Source organism: Protomyctophum parallelum (genome assembly GCF_964188405.1).
Source record: "Protomyctophum parallelum genome assembly, chromosome: 15".
NCBI lineage: Eukaryota > Metazoa > Chordata > Actinopteri > Myctophiformes > Myctophidae > Protomyctophum > Protomyctophum parallelum.
In genome coordinates this window covers 23,302,014-23,323,088 of record NC_139710.1, presented here as the reverse complement: position 1 = coordinate 23,323,088, position 21,075 = coordinate 23,302,014, and the positions used below count along the sequence as shown (strand labels likewise).

The 21,075-nt window shown below is 42.6% G+C and overlaps 1 protein-coding gene across 2 annotated transcripts in view; it reads right to left on the bottom strand.

Moving 5' to 3' along the window:
* Positions 1-21,075, bottom strand: part of arid3c (AT rich interactive domain 3C (BRIGHT-like)) — a 112,993-nt gene that overhangs the window by 35,176 nt on the left and 56,742 nt on the right. For both annotated transcript variants that reach the window (XM_083784935.1, XM_083784936.1), the window contains one exon: positions 7,008-7,080. In XM_083784935.1, coding sequence (XP_083641061.1) covers positions 7,008-7,080 — 73 coding nt within the window. The remainder of the gene's footprint in view (positions 1-7,007; positions 7,081-21,075) is intronic.

The window sequence follows — 21,075 nt, the reverse complement described above, 5'->3', positions numbered from 1 at the left end:
AGATGTACACACGCACACAAAAATCGTGAAATATAGAAGATCATTGGAACGGTTGTTCGCTTGGTGATACAAGCGTGAAATTTGGCATGAACATGCCTCTGGGTCACCTCTTTAACTTTTTTAACCGAGGTTCCCACATTCCTATATGAGTTCTCTCCCCTGATTGGATAAAATTGGTATCCTGAACTGAATCTTTTTTTTAATTTCTTTTTACTCACGAGTTGGAGAGACCCCTGTTACTGAACACACACTCCATAGCAATGATCACTATGACAATATAGAGCGATTTAACATTGAATTAAAACATAATTATAACAATAATAATAAAATAAAAAACACCTGTAATAATGTAATGTAATGTAATGTAACTGTGATGAGAAAGCCTGTAATATTTGATTTATAAATCCTACCATGATGGAAAAGTTCAAGCAGTAGTAACATTCATCGTCGAATCAGCAATTTCCACCAGACGTACGTGTGTGTGGTTTTGTGTGTATGTGCGTGCGTGCGTGCGTGAGTGCGTGCGTGCGAGTGTGTGCGCACGTCCACACTGTCTAGAAGAGGTCTAGTCAGTCATTCAGCACCGCTCAGCACAAAAATCGCCCAAAAATAGCAGATGTACAAGCCCACAGCGTATATTGCACCACAATGCGTTGAGTTTATAGATCTGCAATTATTCCAGCATGCACCAAAGTATACACTAAATCAAGCATTAGCCGTCAGTGAAGGTATAAGTGCACACAAGCAGAAGCAGGGTCCATGTGGTCACAGACCACATTGCATGAACCTACCTACCTGTATAGACAGAACATGTTTTAGCATTGAACACTTAAAACACATTTAATTGTTGTTAATCACAACAATGTTTATTAATTGTCAATTCATGAATTAATCATTAAAGTGGTTGATCTACAAGCTCAAAAGGCCACTTCTGATGCTTTTGTTGTGTGACGCTGTGGTGTGATCAATTAATTTACTAGTGCGTTGATTTGACGAAATAACAGTTGTAATATGGAGATAAGAAAGAGACAGAAAAGGGAATACTATGAACTCCATTTTCTGGAGTACAGTGTATCTACAGTGTATCTACAGTGTATCTACAGTGTATCTACAGTGTATCTACTCCACTGTAAATAAGCTTTTCATGCACTGCATGAGAATTGTCCCCCAATGATACAGTAGGCCTATATGTCACAAGGAAAACTGGAGAGAATATTTGTTTGCTTTAGTACAGACTTAAAATTAACACTCGGGAACACCTTTTGGTGTTCCCGAGTGTTAATTGAAAAATTAACACTAGCTATTGAAAAATAGCAGATCTACAAGCTCATAGCGCGCCACTCGGTGGCGCGCTATGAGCTTGTAGATCTGCTATTTTTGAAAAATCGAAGAACGACTGACATAGAAACATAGCTTTTTCAGAAACCTGTCAGGATGTAGAAGACATTTTTAGAATCTGATCTCAGGTCAAAATGGGTTAAACCACTTAAACCCCAGCCTTCCTATCCTGGGGGAAACCAAATTCACCTAAATCTGCCGATCTACAAGCGTGAGCTTTGAGAAGCCCTGATCTACTCATTTCGACATCTCAATTTGTGCAAAGGGCTGAGCTTTGAGAATTCTCCTGTAACCCACACGCAGGGGCAGTGAGTTATAAATACAAATGTATCTCTGATCAGTGACCTTCCATGCATCTGCCGAAAACGTCCGGCTGAATTTAGACCCTACTCAACTTGACCCATGGCAAGAAGGTCGTGCAAAGTTTAGACCATGCAGTGTTTTCCCAACATTTGTAGCTCCAAGACCCATAAAAGACACGAGACGTTTGCCTAAACTAGACCTAAACTAGTGAAAATAGCAGATGTACAAGCTCTCAAGGCATCTTGAGCTTGTAGATTGGCTATTTTCGCTACTTCTTAAACATTTGTTTTCCAATTTATTTCTTAGATTTTTCCTAGGTTTTTTCATGAAATTACTGAAAAAAAATCACTGAATTTAGTTTTTAAATTAGGATTTATTTTAAAGCTTTTTATGGGAATGTTTTTTGAAAATGTTTTGAAATAATAATATTTAAAGACAAAATGTAGGGAACAATACATAAAGGGACTATAATAATAATAATAATAATAATAATAATAATAAAACATTCAAGGCATGGAGTGAGTATAATTGATTGAAACAAATGTTTTCTTTTGGGTGAACTAACTCAGAGTGTACAAAATTGAGCCAAATGGAACCCCATTTGGCTCCATTTGTCTCCGAGTCTTGTAGTTACAGGTCTTTTTCCTGTTCCACTTTAGTTATGGTTATGGGGGTCCTTGAATTAACAAAATAAAGTGTGAGAATCACTGCACTATAGCCAGCTGGTCCATTTGGTTCCATTTGTACCCCTCTCATATTTCAATAAACATGGTGTGTTTGAGTGCAATGGGTTCATGTTGGTGCAGGTATGGCCGGTCAAAGGAATGCTAATGCGTGTGCTTTGAACTGCACCACTACAGGGGACACTATGCAGCCAGGTTTTGTGAGATACCAGCAGTCTAGGAAAACAGGCGCAAAAGAAGCGACTTTTTGGCCACATGGACACTTTAAACCCATATACTGTATTATAATAAGCAGACATTGCAACACAGGCTACAGCACACCTGCCCCCACATAACAACATCTGTCACACAACTTCAATGAGATTTTTTTTTTTTTTTTTTACATGTTCTTATAGCCAATAGCCAATTTACAGTATACAGATGTTGCATATCCACACACGGTGTGTGGATATGCAACATCTTTGCTATTTTTTTATTTGAATTCTGAAAATAGTGTACAACACATTTCAATAACAAAACAAAATGCAATAATCTGTAAATATATACCTGGAGGATGGAATCAATTGAAGCCTATAGTCAGACCTAAAAATGCTTTTATGTCATTTTTTTTATTTTTTAGGTTCAACCAAATTAAAGCTGAAAGCAAAGGGAAAAAGCTTCGGCCCTTCAGGTCTAAACTTGACTGGGGTTGATGACTAATCGTTGTTATTGTATGAGAGCTATTTTTTTCAAGTGGTGTTGGTCGGCAGGAGGGGGGGGCTCAAGGGGGGCCGTTCCTGTAGGCCAATAGGGGGACGACAGCATCGGGCCGGTGATAATGCAAAGGCATTCCTACTGCCTTCTATACGTTTACAGTATATCGTCGCTATGTTGGGCAGAAACATCTTATCTCCATATTTTAACATTTTGTGTTTATTTTTCGAAAATCAACGCCTTACTTGATCATATTACAGTGTCACGCAAAAGCTTCAAAAGTATAGCAGGTCCACAAGCTTGTAGATCTGCTACTTTTGAGACAATATGATGGAGAGCAGACATGCTTCATTCACCCTTTCCTTTCCTATCATGCTATCAATTCTTATTCAACTTACAATCCCAAATCCAAAACTTCCATCCAAAAATAAGGTTGTGTTGCTGACACAAGCACAAGCAAAAACACAGCAAAACATAAAAACAGAGCTGCTTTGCGGTGGAGTTAACTTCATTAAGACTCACGTCGAACACAATTCAATCCATTCAATGTTTTATCGTACGTAATTCAGTTGTTTTATTTTAAATATGTGTGCCACGTTAAGAATTGTGTTTTACGTGAGCCTTAGTTAGATGAAATCAAACACTAGTTAACAAATCCCTCTTTTTCACACAGTGAGTCATAGTTTTGTTACATGTATACAGCATGTGCTATACATGGCTTGGATTGAGCCAGACAATAAATCAAGAATATTAAAGGACCACTGGAGGCCTGGGACATTTACACTGGGATAGTCATTTGTTAGAGAGTCTGCAATAGAATTTTGCCCACTCAATGTTGCCTTGTTATTGTTGTTGTTATTTGGGTCCAGGGCTAAAGGAAAACGTCACTGTCACGTTCACGATATATTGTCAATTCTTGCCACTTCTGCCTGACACTCTTATATGACAAAGTAGGGCATTATTAAACAAATACAAAAAACATAAAAATGTGACATATGAAGATACAAAGTTTGCTCGACAGCGTCGGGTGGGGGAAAAAATAAAAAAGTGTGTGGCTTGTGGAACAATTGATGGCAGCAATCAGTCTCTCTCTCTCTCTCACTGTCTCTCTGTCTCTCTGTCTCTCTGATTAGCGGCTGTGGAAAAGGGAACAGGAGTACCAGATATGACGTTTCCTCCATACTGACAATGTCTCCCAGCGTTAAGTCCAAAATCAATGGCTAATTGAAGGCCTCAACAACAATCCATAATGTCTCTAGACCCCATTGACCAGCCCTGCACTATATCATTAGCTCATGGACTGCTTCCTGTTGCACTAACACTATACTAGTGCTTCTCAACCTTTTCAGACCCCCAAAATAATCAGATTGAAACGGGGGACCCCCCCCCCCCACACACCCACACACACACACACCGGGGACCGGGAGCACTCACCCAATGGTAAAGGCCACACACTTTAAAGCTTAAAGGTGGTGTTAGTCTTCACAAAATATTAAACGGCAACATTTTATTTTTTCAATTTTTCTCATGACGTATCTGTGTCTGTATGTGTGCTATAAAGTAATAATTCAGTGGGTAATGAAGTGGTAAATAGCTCTATATTGTGATAGTAATCATTGCTAGATCCTGTTACTGAACAAATATTCCATAGAGGGTTTTTGTGATTGCTGTAATCGATTGCTGTATAGAATCTATAGCTATTTCGTTTTAGCCCATCCACAAACTCACATGATGCGATGCGTTGTGAGCTTGCACAATGTTATTAGAGAAGTGTTTAAGGAAACATACTGTACATTTGGACACCGCCCATAACTCTGTATATCTGATGTGTTTTGTGCATCCTCGTACATCAAAAAATAAAGACAAGGAAAACTCTACCCAAAAGGCAGGTGTGGCTAAAACAAAAAGATGCAATCACAGATGCAACAGAATTATATACTGTAGCTGCAGTTCTCTCTGTGAAATTAAAACCAACAAAACAAACACTGACGATGTGGCACGCAAGTCCTCTGTGTTCTCAAAATAGCAGTAGACAGACGTGTGTGTGTGTGTGTGTGTGTGTGTGTGTGTGTGTGTGTGTGTGTGTGTGTGTGTGTGTGTGTGTGCGCGTGTGCGTGTGCGTGTGTGTGTGTGTGTGTGTGCGTGTGTGTGTGTGTGTGTGTGTGTGTGTATTTGGTAGGAGCTGTGTCCTTTCTTTCTCTCACGGGCAGTTCACTTCCTCATATTATGTAAGGGCCCCTCCATACAGCTCTATTTCCCCAATAAAAAGGCCCCACCGGGGCCCCTGAGCCGACACAACCTAGCAGTATGTGAAAGCAGTGATGGTGGCCTAATAAAAGCCCAGGGAATTCACTAGGGCCAGGTCAGTGAATGACAGGACACTGGCCTCAACGCTTCCCCCCATGTTGTCAGCCTTCGGTCCTTATAAAACCGCCGTGAATGGACGGTAATAAAAAAACATCTGAAAAAAGTATAGTGCACGAAAGCATTTATGTATAGACACCAGACAGGCAACTATAAATGAACGCCCGCCCACCGATATAGCTTCTGCTCTCTGTGTGTGTTTCTGCCTAAAGTGATACTTTAGTGATACGTAAGTGATACTTTTACTTACTTTTACACACCGTGTGTGTGTGTGTGTGTGTGTGTGTATTAGAGCATGGAATAGTGCACGATCACAGGTCACACACGTGTGCGCACATGCACGCACATTATGTACATCTGGTTTTAACGTCTTAATCCCTAAAACTAATAGTATAGTTGACTAGGGGCGTGTTCTATTTGGGCTACTCTTGTTATACCAGAGTGTGTGTACAGTTACTGCAACAGCTCTTTACAGTTGTCATCAAACCAGGAAAGGGAAGCCTGCACGGCCATCATCTATCGGCTATAGGAGAGGAGTAGGGGAAACATAAGTGTCAACCCAAATAATACAGGGGACCCCTTAGCTGAGAGAGAGAGAGAGACAGAGAGAGACAGAGAGAGAGATGAAGCAGGTCCCCATTTACATAAACCTTTCTATGAATATGTTGTATTCGTGTAAATGTGAATTGTGTATTGTAATATTTAATCACTTTCACTTAAACCCCTAATACTTAGTAAACTTGACCTTTGGTTCCATGCCCTTTTTTCTTTTCGCTCGATGCAACACATTGTTTAGTTTGTCATTTGGCTATTTTCGGCGAATGTTTTCCCCATAACAGTCGCGAGTGTCGAGCCAGCCACCATATCAAACCGCACCTCCTCTGTCTAGGGGGGGGGGGGGGGGGGCAGGATATCCAACGGTGTCCTATCACAACTCCATCTCCTGTCTGAAGGGCTCTTTCTAAAAACACACTGGCAGTCTGGCACATTCTGCTATTGTCGGAACTATCACATGTCCGCAGGGTTCGTGTCTTCACAATTCCCACGTTCTTGACAACAAAAAGAAAATGACAAAGCTCATGTCCCTGTTTTTGAGCTATTTCCAAGCTTTCAGAGAATTGAGCCGAATTGGCGCATTGCTGATTACAAGATTGAATCTTTTTATTTTATTTAAAACACAAAATGGCGTATTTTATGGGAAAACTAACATTCATACTTAGACTACAAGAGGATACGTTCTATAAAAAGTGGGAAAAGTGGGATCTCTTCTTTCAGCCTAGCGATAATGTATGATTTCAATTAATGCATCTTGTAATATGAATAATGCAGCCTTGTTTTTGTTTTTCTCCTTTTTCTCTTTCGTATTGTCTTTTTTTGTTTTGTTGTCTTTGGCTTTTCTTCAATAAAAAACAAACATACCAAAAATACAAAATGTCATTGTAACTGGGGGAAAAAGCTGACATACACGGCACGCTCACAATAATGTTGCATCACAACATGTTGCGAGCTTTCAGAGTGGCTATTTTCACACAACCTAATTACACGGTTACAAGTATAAATGTAGGGCACAAGTACTGTTTAATCAGAGTTTTCACGCTTTAAAACGTTTGGCCGTTCGGTACTCACCTCTCTTCTGCATGAAGCTGAAAAGGTCATCCAGGAACTCTTTGCGCTTCTCGTCGTCGTCCAGTTCATACAACTGCAGAGAGACACAGAGAGAAATAATGTTAATTATCGTTAATTGTTTCAATTCATACAATTGCAGAGACAAAGAGAGAACTAAAATCAGTATTAAAACCTCTATCTCTCCTCAGCATTTATCAACAAACATAAAAACAAACCTAAGTTTAAACTTAGGCATTTGCAGTGGCGGAAGTTTTTACTTAGTATGTAAAAGTAGCAATACCACAATGTAGAAAACCTCTGTTACAATATAGTTCCATAGTCAACATGTTACTTTAGAAAAAGTACAAAAGTGTTGGCATCAAAATCCTAAAATAAGGTACGGAATGATTGTGCAACACCATTTCACATGTTAGCAAAACCTTTCCAAACCTTTCAACAATGCCAGATCCACAAGCTCACAACACACCGTGAGCTTATAGATCTGCTATTTTCGCATCGAGGAAGTAGAACACAGGGCTTAACCCATTCTGGGCGGGAACCCCTTTTGGTGTTTCAAGCATTATGTTACACTTTAGCTATTGAAGAATAGCAGATCTACAAGCTCATACTGTAGGTGTCTGCTCAAATATGTCCTCAGGTTGGGACATATTTGTGGGTCACGGACCAATTTGTATGGTTCCTGACTCCAGTAGCCTCGGAGACCGCAGGCATTTGTGGCATACTGGTGTGCTAACGCTTCTCTCTTTGCTGATTACTGATGCCCTGCACCTGTATTCAATTTCACACACACACACAGGCACACGCTCGCGCACACGCACACACGTGCACACACACACACACACACACACACACACACACACACACACACACACACACACACACACACACACACACACACACACACATCCCCTGTAGCTGTGTCTATAATCTCTCTCTCTCACACACATGCTCTTCCTTCAATTGATTGATTGATAATTTTATTAGACAATAAAATGCAAACAGTACAAGTTACAGTAAGGCACATTTGGTCCAAAACGACAGCGGTCTTGTTTCACTATTAGTGGAGCTGCCGTCCATACCTGCCCCTCTATGCCAAGAAAAGCTCTCTTTCACTCAACTCACTACAAAAGTAGTGAAAATATTTTCACTAGTTCTGATCCGGGGGGGGGGGGGCATTTCTATGATGCGACTGTAGTATGTATGCACTGCCTGCATTCAGCGAGGCGGCCGTGCGCTCAAAGAGGCTTTCAGAATGTATAGCGCTATAGCTGAGCCCCGACAAACACACACGATGGAAATATTATGTTAGCGGCCACGACGACGTCCAGCTTTCAATAAGGGTCTGGGGGCTTCTGTTAACAGAACCCCCCCCCTCCCCCCTCCCTCCCCTCCCTCGATCGATGGCTGAAGACAGAGGGATGATGACCTTCTGAACCAGCGGGGCACCCACGCACCGTGTACACCCCCCCACACACACACACGCACACACCCCCACCACCGGTAATAAATGGTCATTTAGCTGTGTACTACTGCTGTCAGCCTGTCACCCAGTGTGTGTGTGTGTGTGCGCGAGCTCGGGCGCACGCTTGTGTGCGTGCGTGTGACAGACAGAGGGCCAGAGATAGAGAGAGACACACAGACAGAGAGATTGACAGAGAGATGGGGGTGGGGTTGGGGGCTCTCAGTGGGGGGTCCATGGTATTGAAAGGTAAAGGAAGAGCCAGCCATGGCACAAATGTTAAGTGCACAAGATGCAACGGCAGGCAGGCGACAATGCCTCTCACATCACATCGATCCACACCTCACCAAAAAGCCCTGAAGGCACACGGAGCTTGTGAATATACCAGATAATAACTATAAGGATCATTTTGGAACACAGGTCCCCCCCCCCTAAATTCCCTGAAAAGTAACCGTTTTGGACATATAAGGTTTCCACCCAGTGACCCAACACCAAGGCTATATGCATGTGCACGCCATGCAATCATCCTCGCAGAAATCCTCACACCTGAGGTCCAGGGTTTCACAATGACTGCCAGTGCTCTTAAGCAAGGCACTAGCAAGTCCCTGGGATGCTGCTGTTCCTAACAGTTAAGGTGGTTGCACAACCGGCCGCGTTTTTCGGAAAACCCGATGGAGAAACAGCGCTTAAAAATCCGGTGTGTGGAGACCTTTAGAATGTCTTCAATGCAGAAGTCACGGTACTGTGACATATAGAGATATGACAGAGAACCCTAGTATCCTTATTAAGCCTGATTTTTACTTAGTTGCCGTGTCGGGTGTCATTGCTCAGTACATAGCAGATGGGCTGGACAAAGTTCATGTACCTCTACTAGCGACAGTATAGTGGAGACCTTTTCATGATTGGCTGCCTCTAAGCCAATGGGAGTCTTACCCATAAAACCCATACTCTGAACGTAACGTAACGTAACGCAACGCTGAGGCAGAGGCTGCGGCACACACACACCGATTAGATGTTCATAAACGAGAGCTTGCTGCAGCTGGCAATTACAGTATGACCGAGTCCTTCTTCTTTTGTATGCATCTGATCTTGTAGATCAATTTTCTTTAATGTTTTTTAGAGACGGATTTGAAAAAGATCCCGCCCATAATGACATGTACCAAAAGGGGGGCAGGACGCCAGGTTGATATAGTGGTAAATAATGCATAGAGCAAAACTAAGCCTCGGAAAAACTTAACCCATTTAGGACTGCTTCTAAAAAAGTTTCTAAATCCTAAATCTTTTCTGAAAAACCTATGTCTCTATGTCAGTGGTGCTCAACCTTTTTCATGTCAAGGACCCCCAGAACTATCTCTATTGGGCCACGGACCCCCATCTCAAAATATGTAGTTCCAGGGACAACCCCCCAGAAGCCAATATTTTAGTTAAGAATGTTCGCTAGTACCACTAGTGGAAATTAATGTATGTAGATTGCAGTACGTGCAAAACTCCGCTGCCAGAGTGCTCACCCGCACAAAACGCTGGCAGCACATCACCCCCACCCTCAAACACCTCCACTGGCTCCCGGTTAAGTTCACTACAAACTGCTCCTCCTCACCTACAAATCCCTCCATGCCCTTGCCCCACAGTACTTGACTGACCTCCTCAAGGACTACACCCCTGAGCGGAACCTGAGGTCTTCAGACATGGAACTCCTCACCATCCGTCACGCAAAACGGCGGACTCTCTGCGATAGAGCCTTCTACGTGGCAGCCCCTGCCCTCTGGAACTCTCTCCCCTTGGAGATCCGCCAGACTCCCACATTGAACTCTTTCAAGTCTGCACTGAAAAGACATTTGTTCACTTTGGCTTTTGGCAACTAGTTTTGTTTTTTGTTTTTTGTCTTGTTAAGCGTCCTTGGGTTTCTTGAAAGGCGCTATATAAATCCAAGTTATTATTATTATTATTACTGTACGTCTGTATGTACTCCTTTTATTAACCGAAATAAAATCTATCTATCTATCTATCTATATATATTTAAAGATTTGCGACACATTTTCACGACTTTTCAAAAATAGCAGACCTACAAGCTTGTAGATCTGCTATTTTTCAATAGTAGAACAGAATGCTTCAAACACCAAAAGGGGTTCCCGCCAAGAATGGGTTAAATGTACGCACTACAGTGGGGAGGGGGGGGGGGGGGGGACGACAACAACGCGACAGGCCAACAGCACACACACCAAGGCCAGCCCCCGCTCGATTATGATTGGTGGAAGGCCCCTCTCTATCCTCATTGGATGAAGGCTGGAACACCTAGCCAAAAACGAAACCTACGGTTTTTTGACCCCCAGGGGTTAACTGGGGACAGGCAGGAACTCCTTATATGGTCAGCACACTCTAGATTAACAAAACAAAAAAAGTGATATTTGAATTAAGTGAAATCACTGAATATGCATTTAAGCAGGAAGGGCGAAATCTGGTACCGACCAACGACCTGGTCTCAACCACACACACACACACACACACACACACACACACACACACACACACAGAGAGAGAGAGAGAGAGCTAGAGAGACATTGGTTCATTCCTACCAAGCAGTTCAGTGCTTTCTCTGTCCGATAGATCCATTATGAAGCCCGCCATACCACTTGCATCTCAGTAGGGGGAGCTGTTTCACAAGATCTTTATTTTATTCGGGTGCTGGTAATACTTTCAAAACCTTTACACATTGATGTGTTTCTTTTTTTTTCTTCTTCTATTTTACACAATGGCCCACATCATTTCCACATTCAAAATCACTCAACACTCCTACATGTTGCCATGTGACATGTCCACGCACCGCGTGATGGAGTTCAGGGCAGAGTCAGAATCAATCACTGAACTTATGCAGTGAATTATACATTTGTCAAAGTATATGAAAGTTGTTGTTTTACGGTTTCTAATAACCATATATGTTGTCCATTACAGTGTCTTAAGACACTTTCAGTTTCAGCAGTGATGTGAATTCTGCCACGCCAACTTGACTTTTCCCACAATGTTTTAAACTATATCTTTATCATTATGGCGTTAAGACCTTTTATATACCTTTACGCAACACTTAATGTCAAGACTTTTCTTTTTCTCTCTTTTCTTTTACAGGCTGCATGTTTAGATGAAAAGGAAAAGAAAAGGGTGGGGGGGTGGGGGGGGGGGGTGTAAGAAAGTAACCCGGCAGCATTCCTGTCTATCCAAACACTGTTCCAGACCCCATTTGTTATGCCCTTGCCCCCCTCCCCCCTGTGTGTGTGTGTGTGTGTGTGTGTGTGTGTGTCAGGGGTAAATGAGCTCGTCAGAACAGAGGACTCTGGGTTCAGCTGCACCTGCAGGCGGTGAGCTGCGGCGCGCACACCGTCGACCCCGCGACGCCTTTTTTTACCTCGCCATGGTTTGGGGCAGGGTCACCTGAGGGGAGCTAAAGGGGGGGTGGGAGGGGCACTGTCGACGTTGAACTTGAAAAAGCCGTCTATCTCTCTCTTTCTCTCTCTCTCTCTCTCTCTCTCACTCTGCCTGACATCCCTGCCTGACGCCTCAGGCCTCGGTGTCTGATGCAACAAATGGCCCTTTCAGCATCGACAATGGAGCTGTTTAGATCGGGTGTCCCGACTTTTTTCCTGAAGACAATATGAAAATACCTCACAGCCAACTCCAACTCCCTTTGGAGCGAAATGTAACGGAAATGTAACCAAGTGTGTGACCGAAAACCCATTTTGACCTGAGATCAGATTAAAAAAAATGTCTTCTATACATCCTGACAGTTTTCTGAAAAAGCTATGTTTCTGTGTCAGTGGTTCTTCGATTTTTCAAAAATAGCAGACCTACAAGCTCGTGGCGCGCTATGAGCTTGTAGATCTGCTATTTTTCAACAAAAAAAGTCTTGTAACCTGACGTTTTTTTCTACTTTCTAATTATTTGTTTGGCCCGAAATATTGTGTGTGTTGTCATGATTTGTCACGACAAGAGTTGGCTTCGTACGACGCTTAAAAGGTCTTTAAATAAATAAAGCACGAAAAGCCTATGGCACAAATGCATTGCGATTCATTTCCTGGGCCACTCGTTGTTCTGAAAGGGGCAGGGACTGCGACGCTCTATACTTGGCTGCCACAAGACGTCACGGGGGCACACACACAAAGCCAGGCGTTTGAGGGGCTAGCGCCCCTCAAAAATAACAAAAAGAGCCTTTCTTTGACATCTTGAGAATGACACAAAACAACTATAATAACACAAAAAGGCTAGGATTCAGGAATGCATATTTTTTCGCTGTTTATCATATGACGATGTAGGCTTACATTTTTAACCTTCAAAGGCATTCCTATAAATGGCTCAAACCATTTGAAAGAGACAGAAACATTTTGTAAATTTGCAGAAACTTAACGTTACCAGCGAACCCCCCCCCCCCCACACACACACACGCACATGCACACGTGCACACACACACACACACACACACACACACACACACACTGCAGCACTGACAGCGCATTAATGTCACTTTCTAAAAGGACGTCCATTTGTATTCACTGGTGGCAGTGGTAGTATTTTGTAGTAAACACAGCGGGTATGTTTAGCATGTGTACAACATGTGCAGAAACGCTGTGTTTGTGTGTGTGTGTGTGTGTGTGTGTGTGTGTGTGTGTCTGCATATACGCAGGCGTAAGTGTGTGCTCAAGTGTCCTGCTACTGTGAAAATTGCATGCCTGTGAGGGTGTGCATGTGTGTGTGTGTGAGGGAGAAAGACCTTACTAGCACAAGGGGACCAAGAGTTAATTAGAGAACAAGCCCGGTCATGTTGGCACCCGTCCAAATGGCGCCGTGCCAGTGGTAACAGCGCACCACTCACTTCCCCACTCTTTACTACACACACACACACACACACACACACACAGTCACACATGCACACACACACACACTCACACGCACACAGTGGGCGGCCAAGAGCGCACGGCGCTGACATAATGAGATGTGTAAGCTAATATGAAGAGGGTGATGTGTGTTCTCTGGGGCTGATGGGATTTGCGCGGGGCTACTCGGACTGATGGCTGGATTAAGTGGCAGCCGGTTGATCGCCTATCGGCAGGGCTAAGTGTTGTTTTACTAGGGGGCAGCCGCAGAGGAGCACGCGCACGCGCTCACACATGCGTGCGTGCACACACACACACACACACACACACACACACACACACACACACACACACACACACACATGTAATCAGAGTAAACGGACACATATGCAAGTATCGCATACATCCAAAGTGCGTGTGAGGGCCATATCATTTATATTCCAGTTGAATCTGGGAAATACACAGAGAGTTACAGTATATGTTTAAAATAGGAAAAGCTATTTAGGGCTAAAGAAAAAAATAAATACAAGTACAGTAATGTGCGTGTGCATGCACGCACGCATGCACACGCACGCACACGCACGCACGCATCAGCTATCTTTGGTGCGATCTGCACACATGCACCAGGCGCGGTGACTAAGTATTAATCAGGCAAAACTCTGACCCTCTAACCTATAACCTCTAAATGCCTAATCCTAATACACACTGATTATACATGCGTACGTGTCAGTTTCCTTTGGTACATGTGTGTGTGTGTGTGTGTGTGTGTGTGTGTGTGTGTGTGTGTGTGTGTGTGTGCGTGCGCGCATACGTACGTGCGTGCGTGTGTGTGTGTGCACTGTGTGTATCACGTAGCCATGGAGGCTACGTGATCCTATTAAAGTGCTGATCCAGGACATGTAAATGACAGTGACAGAAATCAAGTGGTATATTTATAGTGCCACCAGGGATTTACTGTCTTCAGTGTCTGATTCCACCAGAGGAGGAGGAGGATTCTTCTACGAAAGATTTATTTCGGGAACATTTTATTTGCGTGCCTTCAGAACCTTAAGGGCATTGGGAGAGAGCAGGGGCACACGAGACAAGACCGAAGGGTCACATTTGAAAACCCGGGTTCTCTTGTGTTTTTCTTCGTCGTAAACTAATGCCCGCTTTAATTAAAACATTGCTGTTTGACACAGAATTGCACAATTTTCGTCAGGTTGAAAGTGTGTCTGTGGGTTGTATAAATATTGAACCAATTTAAAGTATTAACCACTTGTGATGAAATAATAACTACATTGGATCCATTGGAAAAACGGGTCCTTTTTTTGTTCTCTTCCATTTCCTTTAGTCCTGACGAGAACATAATCAATCCGGCGGCGGCGGTGTACCGCTATAGTGTTCGCTCCGCCAGTCAGTTGATGCTTCAGTTCATATCCATTATGAGTCAATGACCCGGCAGGATGCGTACATCACGTCAGACTTCGGCAGTCTACTCATAGAGTCTATATGGGCTGCCTGAACTGTTTGAGTCTTGAGACCCGCCCACCCACCCCCCCGAGAGGGGGATTGTACATGATCTTATATATTCCCTGTCATGAATCATTTGGGAGGAGGAGACGCAAACATGAGCCTAATCCAAACAGCCAGCCCCCCACCGGCTGTTTGACGCATATTGCGGCTGTCAGACAGAAACCTCATATCTCCCATATTTAAACTTTTGTGGAATATTATATTTTCATAAATGGGCTTCTTCGTTGTACTGTGGCGTCACAGGTAGCGGAAATAGTCTATCTATACAAGCTCAGGACACATTGCAACGCACTGTGAGCTTGTAGACAGGGCTATCTTTGAAGCATTTTGAAAGTGAATGTGGTAAAGTGTGAGTTTTAAGACAATATTGAAGAAATCAAAAGTACCCTAAAAACAACGCTGAAACAACTTAACTTAAACTATTAATCATTTTTGCGCCATCTGCGAATATAATTCGAACACCCCCCGGCTAGGGTACGGCAGATGCCAACTCCGTACATGCTCTTAACAAGAGCTTTGACTAAATCATAATAACTACATCCGTTGGGAACACCTGAATCGTAGTCGTTTGGGATATACAAGGTTTCACCCCCCGACAGCGGCAATATAAAAGGGGGCTTTAGCGCTGACCTGCTGCAAAGTGACAAGAGGTTTTACAGTTGATACCTCTCCAGATCTGCACCATATAGCTTCTGGCCTTGCCCAGCTTTTCACCGCCCAACGTCCCCAGAGGAGGGGGCGACCGCCAAGGTCTCACTGAAATGACACAGTCCTGCGACCTGACGGCAAACATCAAACACTAACACGGGAAATCTCCATATTTCTACCTTTTTATGTACCCCCCTGTACATTCATGCCCTACTTGTGTCATATAAGAGTGTAACGCAAAACGTAAAGGAAATCACCGATCTACAAGCTCACAACGCTGTTTTCAGAGACACTTTTCAATTTAGGCATTTAGCAGACACTCTTAATCCAGAGTGATTTACAGCGATGTAAACACAAGGCAATACATCAAATGCATAGAAACAGTAATCTGGAATCATACTGCAGGTAAACCAAGAAACTATCTACCGTAAACAGTATAATATGTGTTCTGTAGCCTACATAGAAACTATACAAACTATAGGATGCCAGGTCAACACATGAACCTGGTATATCTGTCTACATAACACGCTACATTGAATTTTAACTTTACATAAGCCTGCAAATACAATAATAACAAAAAGAAAAGAAAAAACACGAGGCATGATTCTACAAAACAGGCAAGCTAGGTATAGGACAGCAGGTAAGGTAAGACATGCCAAGGGAGGACATGACATCAGCGTGTAATGGCTGTAACTTGACGTAGCAGCATGTTTACCTAAGCAGGTGAATGTCCGAGCGGATGTCCACAACTCCACACATCCGTTGGTCACTTTAAACTTTAAATTTCATTCATAATTCAAGCAGTCGCTGCCGTCCGTTACACAATGACCTCGTTCAGGTTGGCCATTAAGAGCTCTCAAACTGCGCCGTACTGCAATGTCAACTCGCCCCATTATACCAACCCTGTCCCTAACCTATCCCTAACTGAACGCGACATTACATTGTCGGAATTATGAGCGGATTCCTGCGAGCTCGTATACATCTGCTATTTTTGAATAAACAACACAGATGCTTTCCCGGTTTTGAATGTGCTAAGAAGTCAAATAAATGCTTTCCTTCACCAACGCATCGCCACACAACACATTGTGAACTTGTTTCCGGCAAAGACAATTGGTGTAGAGGGGGGGAAAAGAGTGACCCAAGGATAGTCCCTGGGGGACTCCAGTCAATGCCCTAAAGGGGTGTCTGTCTGTACTTTAGTGAGTATAGAGAGAGGCCGCCTGGATAACACAACGTCCAGGTTCGAGTCTCGTCTCTGAGCAAGGCATTTGCTAACTGCTCCCTGAGTGTCACTAATAGTGCTCACTGCTCCTAGTAATTATAGGATGTTGAAATGCAGAGGAAACATTTCATGTAGCTATAGGTAAATATACAGTGACAAAAAAAAGGAGTGGGGACCAAATTATTATTGTTCGAAATAAAGCCCAATATACAAATGAAAACGTGCAAATATACAGTATGCCATACAAGGGATGACAACTTTCTTTTTTGCTTATAGGTGCTTTAGGCATGCTATCCAAATCCTATAGTCTATATAGTGTAAAGCAAACCCCAGCAACCTATAGCAGCGGACAAGGGGAGTAGTCTTAATAGGGGGACATAAACAACACATTTGCACGGTGATCCACTCTCTCATTAGCTTTATTTAGCCTTGTCATTAGCACAGACCACAGCAGACCCACTATGAGACTACATGAGACCCAAATGAATGACTCCCAAATCACATTGATCTCCTCTCTCAACCCCCCTGTTCACATCTGCTTCTACTAAACCTCCATTACCCCATATTTATACGTGCATGCTACATTTTAGTCAGTCCCAGTCCCCCCCTCGCACCCTGCGCCCCTTGCAGTGGTAGAAAGTCACTTACTTACTCAAGTTCTATGTACTGACGTATAATTGTGAGAGGTAATTTCACTTTACTTGAGCACAGTTATGTCTATTATTCAAGGCTACTTTCTATACTCCACTATACATCTTATAGGCAAATATACTATTTTTATAGTATAGTAATTTTTTACTCCAATACTACAGTATTTGTGACAGCTGCAGTTACAAGTGACTTACTACTGCAGATTTAAACCCAACAAATATTAACCGAGGGATGCCCTATACTTTGGCTATATTCGACACCTGGTCATTGCACCGTGACTTCAGCTTGCGGCACGTCGTAAGCTATAGAGACACATTTTTCTTTTCTTTCTTTCTTTTCAGTTTGACACATTTTGAAACTTTTACTTTATGTCCTGTAAGTACATTTTCATGTTACTCATGTCAAATGTTGAATACAGGATCTTTAAGAGTAGGCTACTTCTTCCGGTACTTTTGTAGGAAGGGACGTCTCCTCCTGGACAAGATGGAGGGACCACATAACGTCATTTAAGGAACAGGGGGAAATGTCTACACCCCACCTGTCTGTGTCCTTTAATTACAAGCAATGCTTTCAACTTACTGAAAGGCTAGGGGGGATAGAGAGAGAGAGAGAGAGAGAGAGAGAGAGAGAGAGAGAGAGAGAGAGAGAGAGAGAGAGAGAGAGAAAAACATGCATTATACATCACATGTTGTCTTCTTTCCATCAATAATTCAATATTAATGGCCTGTATCCATATTCTAAAGCTTTGGCAGATATACTGGTTTGTCTGGTTGAAACATACTGGCCGGAGGCGACGGCAAAGTTAAATCTTGGGTTATTTGGCTGTTATTGACCAAAATGGTGCTAAGATATCCTTGGGATTGTGGGTGGGGGGAGGGTGGGATAGGGGATTGAGTTTTATTTTTTATATTTCTGTATATGTCTGTTTAATACTTGCCCCTGGGCTTCTGTTACAAAAACCTGAATAAAAAGATTTTGAAAAGAAAATGAAGATGATACCTGCTGTCATACTCTCATGACGATATGTTTATCTCATTCATTGATCTCGGAATTAACTGCAAAGTCTGGACAGAAATGGTCTGTACTCTCTACCTGTAGTATACTATACTATACTACTGTACCTATAGTATTGTACTGTTCAGTGGGGGAAAGTAACTACTAAGTGCACTTACTCAAGTACTATACTTTACTACTAGTAAAATAATTTGGAGGTGCATTTACTATATTTAGAAAAATGCTGGCGGCATCAAAATTGTTAACTTGATTATTTAAAAATATATATACTTTAAAGACGTATGGAAATTTATACGTTTTTCACTCTTTTAGAGCATATCCGCATATCCGTGGTCATCATAAGTCCATAAAAAGCCGATTTTAAGTACGGTACGTCCTTTGAATGAAAACGTGATGTGTTATGGCGTGTCGAGGTCCGCATGAATAAAGATTAATCTTGATTTCATTCACCATGGTCGATTCCCATCGCTGCGCGTTTCTCCAAACACAGCTGGTTTTGATTGCAGAACTACTCAGTTTTTAATTTAAATCAAGATGTCATCCAGACAGTGTATTGCTCGTTTTAAACTTAATCAGCATGCTAATATATGTATCTGAAAACATTATGGGTTAGAAATAAGCCACAGTAAGCTTTGTTGCCCATCTGTCTGCGACAAACAAACTCCATGCGTCGCAGATGTAGTGGAGCTATATGTCCCTGTCCCATAGCCTGGATGGATCATGCAATGTAACGCTCTGATTGGTTCAGAAACGCACAGCTTTCTGTTTCAGAGTGAAACTTGCCAAAAAGCCATTGCACCCCGCCTTCTACTCCACTACGCCTCAGAGGCTAATTTGTTTTACTCACAAAAACAAACATCCTCTATACAACATGTGCTGCAGTGGAAAAGTTTTTAAATGTTTGAAAATCTTTAAATATATTTTGACACCAATATATTTATCCTTTTGAAGTAAAGCAAAAGTACTAAACAAAGCAAAAATGTACTTAAAGCTGCCCTATGTAATTTAATTTTCCTCTTCTATCCTGGATTTGAACTGGCTTTCCCGTTGCTGACATGTTTACCATTGAGTTAATAGAGCCCGCTTGCTCAGGGGATGAATTGAATCTTGACCATCATGTCATGATCCTGCTGTCTAGGCGAGACATGACCGTTGACACGTATCTATATGTCTCAATAGAAGAGCAGGGAGACACAATACAACCATCCCAGTTATATGCGTTGTATTGTATTAGCATACTCTACCAATACAGATTGGACAATCTGCTTTAAGTACTTAAGTAAATGTACTTACTTTCTGCCCCACTCCCCCTCCCCCTCTGTCTGCCATTCATTCCCACAGGGTGTTGTCTCTTTTGAAGCCATTCTGTCCAGACATGGTTTATGGCCTTGGTGCAGAGCTCTCCCATAACAGCCCCTTATCACAGCTGACCTTTGGGTGGCCAGTGCATGGTGAGACAAAGCCGTACAGGACAGGTTGCCCCCCCCCCCCCACCCCCCGACCCAACACTGATGCTGACTGGACTGGTTTCCACTCTTTCATTCGCAAACTCAGTCTTTAGACCCCATACAAAAAAAAACACACACATTTTGTGTACTACTTCTAAAAAATGTATATGGTCGCTGCCGGGCAGATCAAGCTCTTTTCTCCTTTTTTTTTTTTTGTAAATTAATGCCCTAATTGATTATATACTATCATAGCATCACACAGAAGCATCCAAAGTAGCAGATCCCGCAAGCTCAAAGCGTGGTGAGAAGCTACACATTTTGAGCTTGTACTTCTGCTACCTTTAATTTCAATCCTGACAATTAAGTAACATAGCAACATATGAGGTTTCCACCCGAAAGAGACGATTATGCTCTTGTAAGGTGGTAAAGATTTTCCTTTCTATGAACAGGAAACATTGGCAAATGTATATTTTTGGTGTGAAGCAATGAATGCAAAATATGATTACTCAAATCTGTCTAGCAGAGAGTGCTAAAAGTGCCAACACGTATGAATAATTGTGTTTAGTTTTCTCGTTTGAATGAATGTAACGTATACATAAGTTGAACATCATTATCAGACCTAAATGTGCCTTTCAACTTCTTCTTTATGCCCAACATGACTGTCTAGTCTCAGGCCTTGTAGCAGATTGTAGCAACAACAAAATAAATATCAGGCCTTAAATGTCAAATATTCCAAATCATGCACACTTCACATGACTTCAGACCATTTTCCAAATTCTTTCATCTTGTTACTTTTAGGGAAACAGCCAATTTAATATGAATGTGCCCAGTGTTTAGGATGCCTACACTTCTGCTTCCGTTCTATCACATATGGTTAGGGTGGCCAGACGTCCGGTTTAACGCCGGACAGTCCGGTTTTAGACCCACCTGTCCTCCTCCCACCTCAACCTCTGGCCGGACACATAATTGTCCGGTTTTTTGTGATATACAGTGCTTGTGTAATTTACTGTCATTTACGTCGTCTGCCTGGGTATTAAAATCTCCGCAGCGCTGCTCAGCTCCGCCTCCGCAGCGAGCCGGCCACACTGTCTTAAAAAGAGAGAGGCTAGTGGAGACGTTCAGAGTGTTGCCATGTCCGCTTAATTATAAGCGACTTTAGGCTTGTTTTATATAGGCTACTAAGCCTAGTCAGGCTTCTTTTGGGCTTGTTTTCATAGACATGGTTGCTTGGTTCTCTTCCAAAACTGGGCAA